A 15,031-nucleotide genomic window follows, 5' to 3' on the forward strand; every position below is an offset into this window, starting at 1 on the left:
AGATGGTGGTGGGAGCAGGGTGGGTCAAGGCAGGCCACTGGTGGTCATAGTACAGTGGGTGACTGTTATCAATACACCAATTACTATTACCAACACACCAATTAAAGACAAAAATAGTGTATAGGATAGCATCATAACATTAAGACAGTACAGGTGGAAGGTTAATCAGGTGATATCAATGCTTTAAGCTGGAATACCAGTGCTAGTAGTTGCTGCTTTATGTCAGATACCTACAAATCGAGAACACTAAGCAACTGGGATACACATAACTTCCTCACCTATATCAGAAGGTCCAATTGGAGGATCTTTCCAAAGAGATGGAAGACTTAATATATCTTAGAATTAAAAAATTGTTAGAACTAAAGGTTTTTGAAGATGCAATAGCTGTCAAGAAGGCAGCTAAGAATAAAAAAGATCAGCCACTTCAGGTAACAAGGGATCAATCTAAGCACACCAATTAGAGATGTAGGTTCCTGATATACCATCATAAACCATGGGTCACAAAGGAGCTCAGCAATTCATCTGGATGCCTTTAGGCCATACAATCCCCTGAGATGGTAAAAGCAATTTATTTGCTGGATGGTGGAAAAATTAGTTGCGTTATCGCAACATAAATGGTTTGTTGCCAGTATGACAGGTATAGTTCAGTATTGTCATAAACTGTAAAATAAAGCTATCTCTCAAGAAAAATGTTCATCTTTGAGAAAAGATATGAGTTACATCCCTTTTCATTAGGGCCAGGGGTCATTCAATATTATAAACTTGCCTGTAGAGCAATTTTATTTTCAGTTCATGGGTCACATAAAAGATAGCCATATATGGCTTCTTATGCTTCCTGTTTCATCACAGGCTTCCCACATTTGATCTTGTTGAGTTGAGAACTGGCTAATCCAGATATTGTTTTTCAAACATGAACAGGTGTTTCCAAGCATAATTTTTACAAGCTGGCCAATCAGATCTCCATTTTACAGTCATATGCTGGCTGTCAATCAGTAGTGAAATTATTGTTTTGTCATGGTGCTCAAAACAAAGATCAGTAATTATTTTTAAGTAAGTGAAAGTCAGCAGGATACAATAATCTTGTGTGGAATAGAAATTTTGGAGTGAACAAGAGATACATGTATTTTATGATTTTGATCAATAGTACACAAAACAATCTTTATAATAATAATAATAATAATAATTATAATAATAATGATGATGATGATGATATTCAGTGCATGGCATTTGTTTGAAAACCAATTCTGAAAGGTGAACAGTTGTACATATGTCAACCTATGAACAAAGGTCATTTTAGTTATTTCCATGTTGAACTTATCTTCTATGCAATCAAGAGCCATAACTTCTAAAAATGAGGTTATTTCAGGCTAAAAATAAAACTTATTGATTATTTCATAAATATAAAGCTGCATAAAGAATGTAGCTGAAATCTTGTAAATTTTGGCAAACTTATGCTGCAAAAACCACTGTCAAGAGGCAACAAGTGGGTAAAACTTCTGTCAATGCTGAAAATAAAACTCATTCGTTATCTTGACAATATAAAGCTGTATGCCAATTTTAGTTCAAATAAGAAAACATTTTTCTGCAGAAACCCAAGCTATGAAGACAGTAAATCATAGGCCATAACTCTTCCAAATGATAAAACTGTAGACTGGAAATGAAATTCTTTTGATGTCTTATCAAAAAAATTTGTATGCCAAATTTGGTTAAAATAGGACAATCCCTAGTAAAGCTACATTGTGAAAACCAAACTGTTGATAGACTGAGAGACACATTATTATACAGCATAGAATTCTGGCACTTCTTTAAGCAGGACATTAATTATGAATTGAACATGTTTGAACCTTATGTCAGTTTGCCATTATCTTTACTTTATTTTGAAATAAGGCTTCACAAAATGAACCCTTTCTACACCAACAATCCTGATAAATGGAAACAGATTTTTAACAGTTAACCATATTAATGTGATAACCGTTTCTTCAGTACCTGTATTAACATTAGAAGTCCTTTCCTGCAAGTCAACCTTGGTCCAGTCACTAAGTTGGTTGCCATAGATGCTTTTACCATAACCAACTCCCACATGTACATACTCCAGGGGGGAGTCTTCATTCACCACAACTGAGGCCTTGAGAGTTGATGGATTGCTGGTGGTGGTAAATTCTGCAGTGAATCTGCCAGATGGGAGGGTGACATCATATGTGAGGAGACTGCATGAAACACTTGATCGAGCACCCTGACTGTTTTCAGCATAGACAGTGAAGTACAATGGAACACCTGTTGGATGCAGCTCCTGCAAAACCAATCAGAATTTATCCATGGATTCTACAAGCCTTAGAAAAATAAAATTCCTCATTTTAAGTTCCACTAAGCAGTGGATCAGCAGCTGCCTAAAGCTGTATCATGTATGATCTACCTGCAAGAGTTGTTAATGAACAGGAACTATACGTGTAAGGAGATGCTAGGTAGATCCGTGGTAAGTAAGCTGGAATCACTATCAATGGGTTAGAGGTTAGAATTTTGCCTAAACAAGCCTCAGTCAGTTGATGTAGTGTGTCATCAGGCAAGGTACTTCTGCAAAACCTGTCTTTAATAGTCTTTAATGGCTTATGCTCCTTAAATTCCAACCAAACATTTTTAAACAACACTAAATGAACCCTCAGTAACATGATGGTGATTGTAAGAGACAGACATTCAAAGAAATCAACATTTCAACTTTTGTGGCAAATGAAAGGTATTTAAATCAGTGCCTCATAAGATTTTGAACTGAATAAATTCTGAAAGTATGTCAGATCAGCCCAGTCTTTATTACAACACATAATGATTATAAAATACAACCATTGTGCAAGTTAGGTGGAAATATATGTACTGAAATGAGGATTATAATTCTACAAAACCTGTCAGTTTAACACTAGAACCACAAAATGCTGTTGTGGGTTTAATTTCATTTTTCAGCACATGATATGCTATACATGGCAGCCAGCATAACTGATGGAAGAAGAACCTTTTAAAATCCAGGTAAGAACCACCAACCCATTGAAAACTACTGGCAAGCTTTCTCACATACCCATATTGGTCGACCCTGATTCTTGAATCGACACAGACAGGTGATTGGTAAAGGCAAGCATTTTAGACCCAACTAGGCTACCCTGGGCCCCCCAACAAAGTATTGCTGATATTCATGATATCATGAGCATAATGACATCATAGTGTGCACCCATGTGAGATAGACATCTTCCACATGAATTTATTACATGGGCAAAGCATGTCATACATTTTTAGAAATGAGAGGAAAAGTGAATCCCATATATTTCTGAAAACTGAGGTATAATAAAACTGGGATAAGACATACATATCAATAAGGTGGATGTAAGAACAAGAGAATGCTGTTTCAAGGTTTGTCTAGCTTCTTCTGGCTTCATTTATATTTAATGGCACATCTGCATCATTTGTCCAGTGCTTAAAGGCCTATGTGCTAGGATGCTTTGTATCAAATTTGGTCAAATTCCATTTAGCAGTTTTCTGAGATAAAGTGTTTTAAAAAAATTCTTTTATATTTAAAGGTGGACTGGCATCATTTGGACCAGTTTTAAAGATCTTTATGTGTGGATGCTTTCCCTCAAATTTAGTCGAATTCTGTTGAGTGCTTTTTGAGAAAAATCACTGAAATGCTTTTCATTTTTTAATAATGGTGGCCATATCTAATGGCATATAGGCATCATTTGCATAAGTTTGAAGGTCTTCATGTCAGGGTGCTTTCTGACAAGTTTGATCAAATTCTACTCCCTGTAAGTGGTTTTGAAAAAGAAGTAATGTCAAATGTTTCTTTATTTTCAGTAACATTGGCCATGTCTATGATGAATGATTGTCATAATTTGTATGAATTTTAATGGTCTTCATTCCAGTATGCTTTTTGCAAAAATATGATCTAATTTTATTCATTTAAAGATTTTTTAATTTTAGTAATGGTGAACAAAGTTGATGGCAGATCAGCATCAGCTGTAAAAAAGCTTAGAGCCCTCTGCACCAGGACGCTTTTTATATAATTTGTTCAAATTCTATTAATTGGTTTTTCAAAAGTGATTTTAAGTTTATTCTTTAAGCAATGGTGGCCATATCTGATGGCAGATTGGCATCATCTGTATAAATATGAAAGGTCTTCATGCCAAGATAGTTACTATCAAGTTTGGTCAAATTAAATTCAACAGTTTTTGAGAAGCAGTTTAAAGGATTTTTTCATTTTTAGTAATTCTGCTTAAGTTTAATGTGGGATTGGAATCATTTGCACAAGATCTTCCGTCCAGTATCATTTCTGTGTGTGTGTGATTTGGATTTTTAATGTAGCTTTAACAAATTTACAATCATATCATTACAATGTCTGCAGTGTGACAGTTTATAGTGATGTCTATCACTGTGGCATCATGATGCAGCCATGTAACACAATGTCCCACCCAGTCACATTATCCTGCACCAGGTTAAACAGTCCTAACACTAACCTCTAAATGCTGAGCGCCAAGCGAGGCAGCTGTTAGTACCATTTTTATAAGTCTTTGGTATGATTGGGCCAGGGTTCAACCTCCGGCATCCAAGACTGATGCTCTAAACACTTAGATTTCTGTTCAGTGGTTTTGGAAAAAAAATAATTTAAAGGTTTTTCTATTTTTAGTAATGGTGACCATATTTTATTCCAGATCTGCATCTATGGTAAATAAAATTTAAAACCCCAGTGGCAAGATGCTTTCTGTCAAATTTAGTCAAATTTTGCTGACCAGTTATTATGAAAAAATGGTTTAATTGCTTTAAAATGTTTAGTAACAGCGATCATAATTGATGGCAGAGAGGAATCTTTTGTACAAAGGGATATTACTTTAAGACTTCTTTCTGGCCCAAAAATTTACACATTTTCCCACAACTAGTAGATGTGACAATAACATGACACAAAGGTAATCAGCATTTTAAAAACTTGAAGGTGCAATTGGTGGTTTAAAGCAGATTTCAATACGACATCATATGTACATACTCATGAAATCACATTTGGCTATAAAATCAACATTTTGTACTAAAATTAAACTTGAACTGTTTTTCATAATTTGAAGTTGTCCAAATGCAACAAGTAACTTCATATTTTGTTAGCATATAAAGGTATGTATGCATGAGCAATAAATTAGAGGAATATTGTTTTGGTTGTAGCTTGCAGACCATGTGAAAAACAAGAACATTTAATAATCTGTTACCACTCATTTGTAGCTTGTATCTTTATAATGATCAAACAGCATATATGTCTGAACTTTCTGCTATAATCGACACATAAAATGAATTTGACATAAAATAGCTATTCTTGTGAAATAACCAGCACTATAGTGAAAAATTAGTTACACAGAAGAATATTCTCCAACATGTTTAAATACTGCATGGAGACAACAGTTGTAGCATCATTTATGAACATGTCATAATAGTTTAAATGTTGAAGTGAGAATTGAATGCAGGATAAAATTATAGCCTCTAGTAGTCTATAAAATGTGAACCCTTTTTATTTGGGTTTTGAAAATACTTTAATTTCTCTCTTTTATGATATGCTCATGGTCCACATTTGGTAAAATGTATGTGGTTTCTGCAACCCATGTTCAACAGTGCTTACACTGGTGACAGTGTGTCAGATTTGGTTCTTGCATTCAGTTCCAAAACTGCCAGAAGAGTTACCTAAACAAACTTTTTGGAGGTTAATAAATATTCATTTACATCTATTTAGATATATTTAAAATGAATTACATTAGTTATCCATTATTTGCAGACATGTGCACTGAACTTCAAAAGAAACAAATTTCATATCAGTTGTCTACAATCTTTCCAGTTATGTTTTGTGTGCCATCCTCAAAATAGCTGTTTCATTTAAAATTGTTGTCATGCACCATGCAAAATAAAACAATCTATCAATGGAACTAATTGTACATCAGAAGAGAGATAAAAATAATAAAATTATTGCTGATTTATAATTGTATCCTTACCATGTGTATGACAAACAACAGTTATAATAAAATCATTTGAAAGATTCATTATACTTAAGTATGTGGTAAGTATATGTCAGTGTATCAGTAGTAGAATAAAAATACCATCTTAGAGCCTGTATGCTGCACATATTGTTTAGTAATTTAAATCTACCACTTTTGAAACTTAAAACTTAAAAATAAAATTGTAAAAAAACTATTAATTTCTATGTTGTATCTACACATTGCAGAAACCAGTCAGAACCATTCTACCAGAGACTGGAACTCTTCCACCAGTGCAATGACTGGTGCAGTGATGTGTGCTGAGTAATCTGATTCAGATGAAAATTCTATGTCAACATGACTTTCATTTAGAAGGAGTAGCAATAAAAATATTTTCACTATGGCTGCCACGGTGCTCATTCTGGATGTCATATCAGTAACACTTTCATCAAGTATCAACTACGACAACATAAGAAGTATTCTGGTTAAAATTCAATGTTGATATGACTTTCCATCAAAGAGGAGTGGTAATATAATTTAAAGATGACCACTGAGCAGCCATACTGGACATCAGATTGGCATCATTCTTATTTAAGACCAACTTGGCATCATCAGAAGTCTTCCAGTGGAAACCCCATACTGATCTGACTTTCCATTCAGAGGAGTAACAACATTTTCTAGATGTCGGCTGTGATGGAAATATTGGATTTGAGTCTGGCGCCATTTTTATTTATAACTAACTTGACATCATAAGAAGACTTCTAGTAAAAATCCCATAAATATGATCATCCATTTGTGTGGAGGAGCAACAAGATTGTCAAGATAGACACTGTGATAACCATATTAATGGCAGCATTTATTTTTAGAACCAGCTAAACATTATAAGAGGTCTTCTTGTGAAAACCTCATGCCAATTTGACTTCCCAGATAAGCCTGTGTTAATATGACCAACAATTCAGGCAGAGTAACAATAACATGATTTTCAACCCGTAGCAGCAATATTTGATGGCAGAATGGAACCATTTTCATTTATGACCAATAAAGCATCATAAGAAATCTTCTAATGAAAACCTTTGTCAGTAAGACTTTCCATTGAGGAGGTGTAATACTAACAAGATTTTCAAGATGGCAGCCTTATTAGACTTCACAGCAGCACCATGTTCATTTAGGACATCACTTTCAGTGAAATTCCCATGTTGACATGAGCATACATTCTGGAGAAGTGGTGACATAATTTTCAAGATGACTGCTCTGGCAGCCATAGTGGATGTCTGAGCAGCATATTTGACATGTAGGATCAACTAGATCTTGGGATGAAGGTATGTGTAAAGCTTCATGGCAATCCTCCAAGTATAACGTAACAATAAAAAAACTTGTGCTAATGGATGGATGACAGACAACAGGCCATTCCATAAGCTCTTCTGCTATGACCAGTAGAGCTAAAAGCCATGAACTAAGAAATAGTATAAGTTCAACAATGCTTGGAAATCACAGTTTAAGTGGGTGCAGTTGAGTATAAATATTATCAGTGGTCAGTCGGGCAGGAAACTTGTGAAGGAATCTAAAAATGCTTGTGGATTTTATACAAAATCTTTGTTGTGAACTGTGAGATATACAATTCTTCCTTGTTCATACAATTGACAATGCTCCCACTCATATTAATTAATAATTATTGTAAGATTGTCATCAGAATCTGGTTAATGTTCAGAACTTCCTCTTTATGATAATTTAACAAGAACATAGAGTATGTCACTTGTTTTGTTTTCCAGCCCATTAAAAAATGTACATGTTGAGAAAAATTCCTAGAGATTTAGAAGCCAATATACTGAACAAAATTTTGAAATGTACTCATTTGATGTCCTTGTTCTTTCACATGTACTTATAATGCAAATTTGGTGGTTCTGAGTGTAGAAGCCTTTCATTTTAAGGAATATTTTAATGCAATTAGCAGGTGTTGGAGTCCTACCACAGCTCTTTTATTTTTCTTTCACATAAATGTTTTGCTTTTAAAATCATTTGTTGTTAATATATTTCTAGTTAAATAGACTGCATGAGAGGTGATTACCACAAAAAGTTTGTACCATGGTATCTCTGAACATACCATGATATGTACCATGGTATACCACAATCACATAAGGGACCAACAATTTAATTTTCAGTGGCAAAGGCCTCTGATTTTTTCTTTTTCTAAATTCCGACTTTCAAATACCTGGCAAAAATATTTTGCCTGATGTATAGCAAAATAACACCATGTTGTATCAATTATATTATTTGTAAAAAATATTCTGAGATAAACGAAAACAACATATGATGGCTCAAAAGAAAATCACTCCTCCCCCCAAAATAAATGGTCAGTACCTTAGCATCTTAAAGGAGATCAATTTGCTATTTGTTTATTAATTGTTATATAAGTTGTCATCTAAACACTGTAACTAAAGTGGAATGATTAAGGTTACACTGTAGCTGACACCCTGTAAGATATACAGTGCTGTTATCACTGAGCTTGTGGATTAAAATATGAAGTGTTGACAGTGAAGCCTGCAATTTACTAGCTACACTAATGTTTGCCAGGGAAACTTTGTTGCTAAAACAAATACAAGATATTTATCAGAGAGTGCCAGTAAACATAAAACAAACTAACTCAGCAAATGAGAAAATGTTTAGTGGACTAGAGAAATTACAAAAAAATTCAATGAGGAAACAACTGCTCTCCTGAAATTCTAAGGATGAATATCAGTCAAAGGAATACATGTACTTAACATATTAAGATACACTTATTATTATATTACATTTTTCTCTCATTTTTTAAATCTAAAAGTTGGATTGGCCCATATATCATTCATAACATCCAACATGACATGTGAAAAACATGTAATTAAAGGTTCATAAATATAACTATATTTGTAACATTCAGGATTGATTTGTGACAAATATAACTATTTTGTATAACAAATAATGTTTGGATTTATGTGTTTATGAGAAATGAAAACATGCTTATAACATCAATGATGATGATGCTTCTCTTTAAAAAAATTTCCTTTCTTGTTTTAAACTTACATGTTCATTTTGCAAAGAGCAACTATTTTATCTGCAATAAACTAGATAGATCTTGCTATATGGATAAGGAAAATGTTTACTCTACAGAATATGAAAAATGCTTTCACATTTGACTCCAATATAAGGTCAAGAGAGCAGCTGATGAATAATGTTATTCACAGCATGTTTGCGTTATCTTATTTACGTTTAGAGATAATGAAGATTATAAGTTATACATTTTTTTGGTTCAAAGTGAGTTTGTTGTTTATTAAATGATCACATTATCCTGTTTACTTCATTTTGATTTTGTAGCTATACTTGTATCCCACTCTCTCTCTCTTATACACATTGACATGCTTGAAAGATTTTACATATGGATCAAAATGTAATTTTCTTATTTAAGCTCACATCACAAAATTCAACTGATGAAAAAATCCACAATTTATTAGCTGGTCAATATATACCTTGTGATAGGGTTGGTGAGGAGGTAGTGCATCATATTTAAATGAAAAATGTATTTTATTCAATAAGAACCTTAAATAATAAGCCCTTTGGATTTTCACTGGCAAATCAAGATTTATTTTGTTACTCTTCTTGTCGTTGAATTGAAGAACCCATAACTGTCAGTAATCTTTATTCTAATATATTATTAAATAAATAAATAAATAAATAAACTAAAATAAAATAAATGAAAGTATTATAAAGGCCACAAAGTGCACAACAGCTAGATATATTTTCAAATGATCATTGATATCCTTGATAAACTCCAACATGCCAAATTTGGTAACAAAAATATTTACTAACATGTCAGAGTCATTATCTTCACTAAATACATGTCATTACAGTACAAAATTCTTGATCATGGCCTTTAACTTTAAATTTGATATCATGGACAAAAGATCAATAATCTTGTCTCAGGCATAGTCAAGTGCCAAGTTTCAAAAGGCTAAATCTATAATTTTGGCATGGGGAATGAAGTTACTGAAGATGTATCATTTTGTGTACTCATCCAATATTTCCACAAACCATGTTTGATAAATCCATTCATACCTGTAAGTTAAAACCTTTCGTCTGAAATCCCAATCAGTGTACTATAAACTTGTCCACTGGAACGAAACTATATAAAGTACAGTTAAAATTCACTTGTACTTGGTGTGTTATCATGCTCACAAACCAGTACAGCTAAAAACCTGCAACAAGACCTTTTGACCCTAAAATCATATGTAGAGTGCTAGCTATCAACTTGGAATACAACTATAAAAAGTCTAGTTGAAATTCATTCTTGCAGGTAGTCACTGTGTTCCTAAGATGAATGAAGTATAAAAATGAAATTAATGACCTCTGATTTGACCTGAATGACATTTAAGTCTGGTTTTCACAACTCCTTCACAAAAGAGCTCATATGTTGGCAGTCAGATCTGCACCATTGTCAATCAAAACCAATTAAATATTGCAAGTGTCTTTGTGAAAGTTCATGTTAATATATGGCCATTCATGCAAGCGATGACAAGATTTTATAGCTGGCTGCTATGGTATTATGATAGGTTGTAAGATGAACATCATTTTTCATATTGCTGCCTTTTTTTAGTGGAAACCCAACATTGATATAACCATCTATTCCAAAATAAGTAGCCATATAAAGATTTTCAGAATGGCCATCAAAGCAGCCATTTGGGAGGTTGGATCATCTCAAAGGAGACAGGCATGCCTGTTTTTTTTGTACATATTTTCTTTTTACCTTTCCCTGCCTTTGTGTTAAGTATAGGTGTAGCTTTGCAAGAGAGAACAAGAAGCTTGGATCATATGAAAGGCATGTGAACCACGAAAAAACTCATTAGTTTACCTTGCTAGTGGGAAACTGATCTACGTTGGCAGTAAATCTTTGGTGAACTGTGGGTAATGTAGTCTGTCACTAAGGGAAGAAATGCCTTTCTTCAATGTTGGCACATGTCTGAATGTCAACAGGACTACAACCATTGTGTGGATCAACAAATTTTAAGAGGAGATTCAATGTTGCATTAAGTCATTTCAAAGAGCAGCGAGAGATCAAGGCTTGATTTCTAGATATGTATAAACACAATCTTGTGAGTGTTGCTAAAACTGACTGTTCACCAAGCTTGGCTGATATTCATAATGTGTACGAATGCATGTATAACACTGCATTAACTCCAGGATTGCTTCCTTTGATTTTTAATATGTCAGTAGCAGGAAGAGTGATAAGTTACTCACAACCTACCATATTTACCTAAATTACATAAACTTGAGACTCATATAAAACTTTAAGTTAGAAGCTTTGAACAATGTTTTGGTAGGGTCACATAGAAGTAAAATGTTGTATTAATACTATAATCACATAGACCTTTTTGGACAAACTGGTAATGAATATACGAGATTTTAAATTTCACAAACAGAGTAAATATTTGAAGATCTTGGGTGTTTTTGCATATGGATTATTTAATTTTGTGACTGTCAGTGAGTGCACTTTAAATCAAAACAATCATCTACCAACTTCATTTGTGTATGTGGTTTTACTGATCATATCCAATATGCACAACTCTCTCTTTCAATGTTCTCACACAGACACAGTTATTTCACAAGAATTCTTCAAAATGGTAGCTTATTTATTTTCTTTATATATTATTTATTACACTAAGACCATATGAAATAATTATCAGATAGGGAGTGTAATGCAAAATTATACTGACACAATGTACAAGAATATGTAGTACAAGTACATAATGTAAAGATACAGGTACCATTGATTCTCTACAAAAGTTTGCTTTATTAGAACCCTACCTGAACCAGTGTGTTATTTTATTATTACTTCACTGAAATGAAAATGTCATGAACTTGGAGAAATCTATGTTGTTTGTTGAATAATAATATAATTCCCACATTGTTTGTTCATTGTTTTGTTACTACAGCATTTCTTCATCAAGACACCAAACTGAAAGTGAAAGTTAATTTGATATACTCATCAGAACATCTTTGAAAGTACAGATCTTTATTCAAACAATGAGTAGATACTGTGGTACATGAGACATGAAAACAATATTTAAACATAATTCTTTCCTTCTTGAATATGATAATTATGACATCAAGATATGATTTTCTACCAAAATCCTTGATATTCCATAGTTCCATGGTAACCATACTATATCATATGATACCACCACTTTATGGGCTTTAGTCATGATGTCTACTGATAACAGAATATTTGAAATGTTTTATATATCAATTCATTAAATTAATTAATGAAGGAAAATGCTAAACATGGAATCATGCTTATAACATCAATATTTAATGTCTAAATAAGAGAAAATCTGGATGAAGTAAACCTGTACTTACCATTTCCAGGACTGTAGACTGTCCACCTAGCTCAAAATTATGCAAAGAGTTATATCCTCCTGGGACAGTTCCCGCATCAAGAAACAACTTGACACTACTCTTGTCATCAGCTGCAGCTACAGAGATCTGGAAGGATGGACTGGTGTAATCCTTCTTGGGTAACTGCATCACATCACACTGTGGTCTGCCAGGACTTGATCGTTTACCACGACCATTCTGGGCAAAGAAAATTCCATCACAAGCATTACTGAACTGCAACAGCAACTAGCCAATGATATAAACAACAATTTAGGAAGTGGCACAATTGGGCCTGATATTGCCCACCTGACCATCTGGTTAGTTGACATATGTCAGCTTGTGAATGTAAATTCACACATGTATTGAAACTGTGGAGGGAAAGAAAATATTGGAGCACAAAATTGTCTTTTATGTTGGCATCATTTACAGTTATTCCTAGACCAAACATGTATCACTTTCTTGGTATGAAAAAGAACATCACTGATACAACCAGTATTTTCTCCTTTGGACTAGGCCCAGATTCCTAACTCAGAATCTGTTCATAGCCATTACCTTGAAGCATTTACATTTACTTACTTTGCATCATCAGATGAGTTAATCTGTGCGGTTAGCATGGATTCCTGGGTTTTTTTACTTCCTGTGGCCCTGCCCCTTGAGTCTCAACTTGGAAACTGTAAAGTCAGTAACCTTCACTCACAATAGAAAGGACCCACCAATTATGTGTGATACTTGACCAAGCCTCTCAAAAATTCCTAGATGAGCATCTATGGGGATGTTTGAGAGAGGAATACCCAGTAGTAGAAGGTATGAGTTCCTAGGGATGGCCTTTCCTTGGGAAGGTGGGTTGGAGAACTTCCTCTTAGAGGCACCTTGGCAACTTCCACACTGATGATGAGGATATCTCATCTGAGGTTGTGCATTGGAATGGAGCTGCATCTGTTTGAAGAATTTAGTAGGTGGTCCTGGGGTGATTCACATTAATATGCTTTATGGCCAATTGCAATCATCCAGGAGCAGTTGTGGTTGATCTAATGTTGATGATCATTCAAATCTTGTGAAGCCATAGTGGGGATGAATCCTCTCAAGAGTTTCTTGGCTTCCAATGGAGTAGCCCTTAGAAGGTCTTTACAATGATAAAGTAAGACATTTAAATAGTTCAATGCAATTTCATGGCAGATGTGTAAAAGTTTTGCCAAATTTTGAATGTGTTGGATAGGGATGCCAAATAGCCCTTCATAGTAGAAACTTAGCATTGTTTCTCTTCAATAAAAGAAGTGAAGAAAATCAGCAAAGCAGCTGTGCTCTTAGATGGACAACTAGGACTGACACATCTCCTACTGCACTAATGGTAAAAGATTCTATACTTGGCATCATAGACCTTAGACACAGATCATCTGTTGGACTGAATGAAGCAATGAAGTGACTTTCCTTGAAAATTTGTTTTGGCAGAGAGATCATTTGAGATGAATCAAGCTGGAAGGTGAGTACAGTTACCCATGAAAATACCCACATGTGCTGTTTCAGCATAAAAAGTGGTAGGTTTAATGGGCCAGGAAAGGGTAGCTGCAGAGACTAAGGGTCTTAACATAGAAGGAGTGTCAAACCACCCCTAACATTGTCTAGCAGTGTCCTGGGCCGAACTAAACCTTTAGGAAAGCTACTTTATCATAGACAAGTGAGAAATTGACAAAAGATCTGGTTGAGAATTAGCCTCAAAAGATTTCTCCAAGCTTGAAAGACTTTTAGTGTCAATGAAGCCTGATGGCAGCTCTCTGGCCAAAAGATGGTAAACCTTGTTAACCACTTTGTCAAAAGACCAGATCTCTTTCTCCTCTGCTGCCTTGACTGATGGATGGAATGAAGCAATGAACCAAAGGGGTGAGACAATGGCCTGTTTTGTTGCAAACTTGCAGGTGAAAATTGATGAGGACAGAAAGAACATCATCCTGTTTTCAATCCTGGGAGACAGGAATATGGGACACAATGTCTCTCTGTTGCAGGTGAGAGGAACTTGAACTGTAACAACTCATATGGACCTAGCAGACTGACCCTAATAGCAGACTCAAAAAGTGGGTGTGAGCAACTCTCTACCCTTCTAAGATGTTTGAGGGGGAAAGAAGGTCCATTCACCTCACTCATTTCTGATCCAACTTCATAAGAGGAAGATGCAGGTACATAGCCTGCAGCATTGATGTCTCTCTCATGTGGTCAGGGCCTAAAGTTCATGGCTGCATAAAGGGAAAGGACAATCACTTCTTTGTGGTAGAAGGCCCAAGATTCCATAGATTTTAGAGAGATTACAGGAAAGGAGGGGATGCTGATCCCTACCTCTTTCCTAGACTGACATCTGTACACTGATTCCCAATCCCCAGCAGGATGAAAAGGCAGTCTCAACCCAGTCCACATACCAAAGGGGCTCCAATAACCACTGACTGGAGATCAATCAGGCAACTCAGATCTGTAGATTTAAATTGAAGCTCTCTCCATACCAGGTGGCTTGATCCCATCACCACTGAGTCTCCGGGACTTGAAGGGTGATGCTTCACCCTCTCTGCCTTTATAGCTGGAAGACTGATATTACCTCACAAGAGTGTATGAATTGCTGTTCTATCAGAAAAGAGAGGGTGCTGCTATACTCTCATGGG

General features: G+C 34.8%; 1 protein-coding gene across 1 annotated transcript in view; it reads right to left on the reverse strand.

Annotated features, from left to right (window-relative positions):
• Window positions 1-15,031, reverse strand: part of LOC149805056 (uncharacterized) — a 374,091-nt gene that overhangs the window by 236,392 nt on the left and 122,668 nt on the right. Inside the window, exons 40-41 of the mRNA XM_089946913.1 lie at window positions 12,369-12,584; window positions 1,987-2,290 (exon numbers count right to left, since the gene is read on the reverse strand). Coding sequence (XP_089803039.1) covers window positions 1,987-2,290; window positions 12,369-12,584 — 520 coding nt within the window. The remainder of the gene's footprint in view (window positions 1-1,986; window positions 2,291-12,368; window positions 12,585-15,031) is intronic.

The sequence above is a fragment of the Sinohyriopsis cumingii genome, chromosome 2 (genome assembly GCF_028554795.1).
Source record: "Sinohyriopsis cumingii isolate HCF-2022 chromosome 2, ASM2855479v2, whole genome shotgun sequence".
NCBI classification, from domain to species: Eukaryota; Metazoa; Mollusca; class Bivalvia; order Unionida; family Unionidae; genus Sinohyriopsis; species Sinohyriopsis cumingii.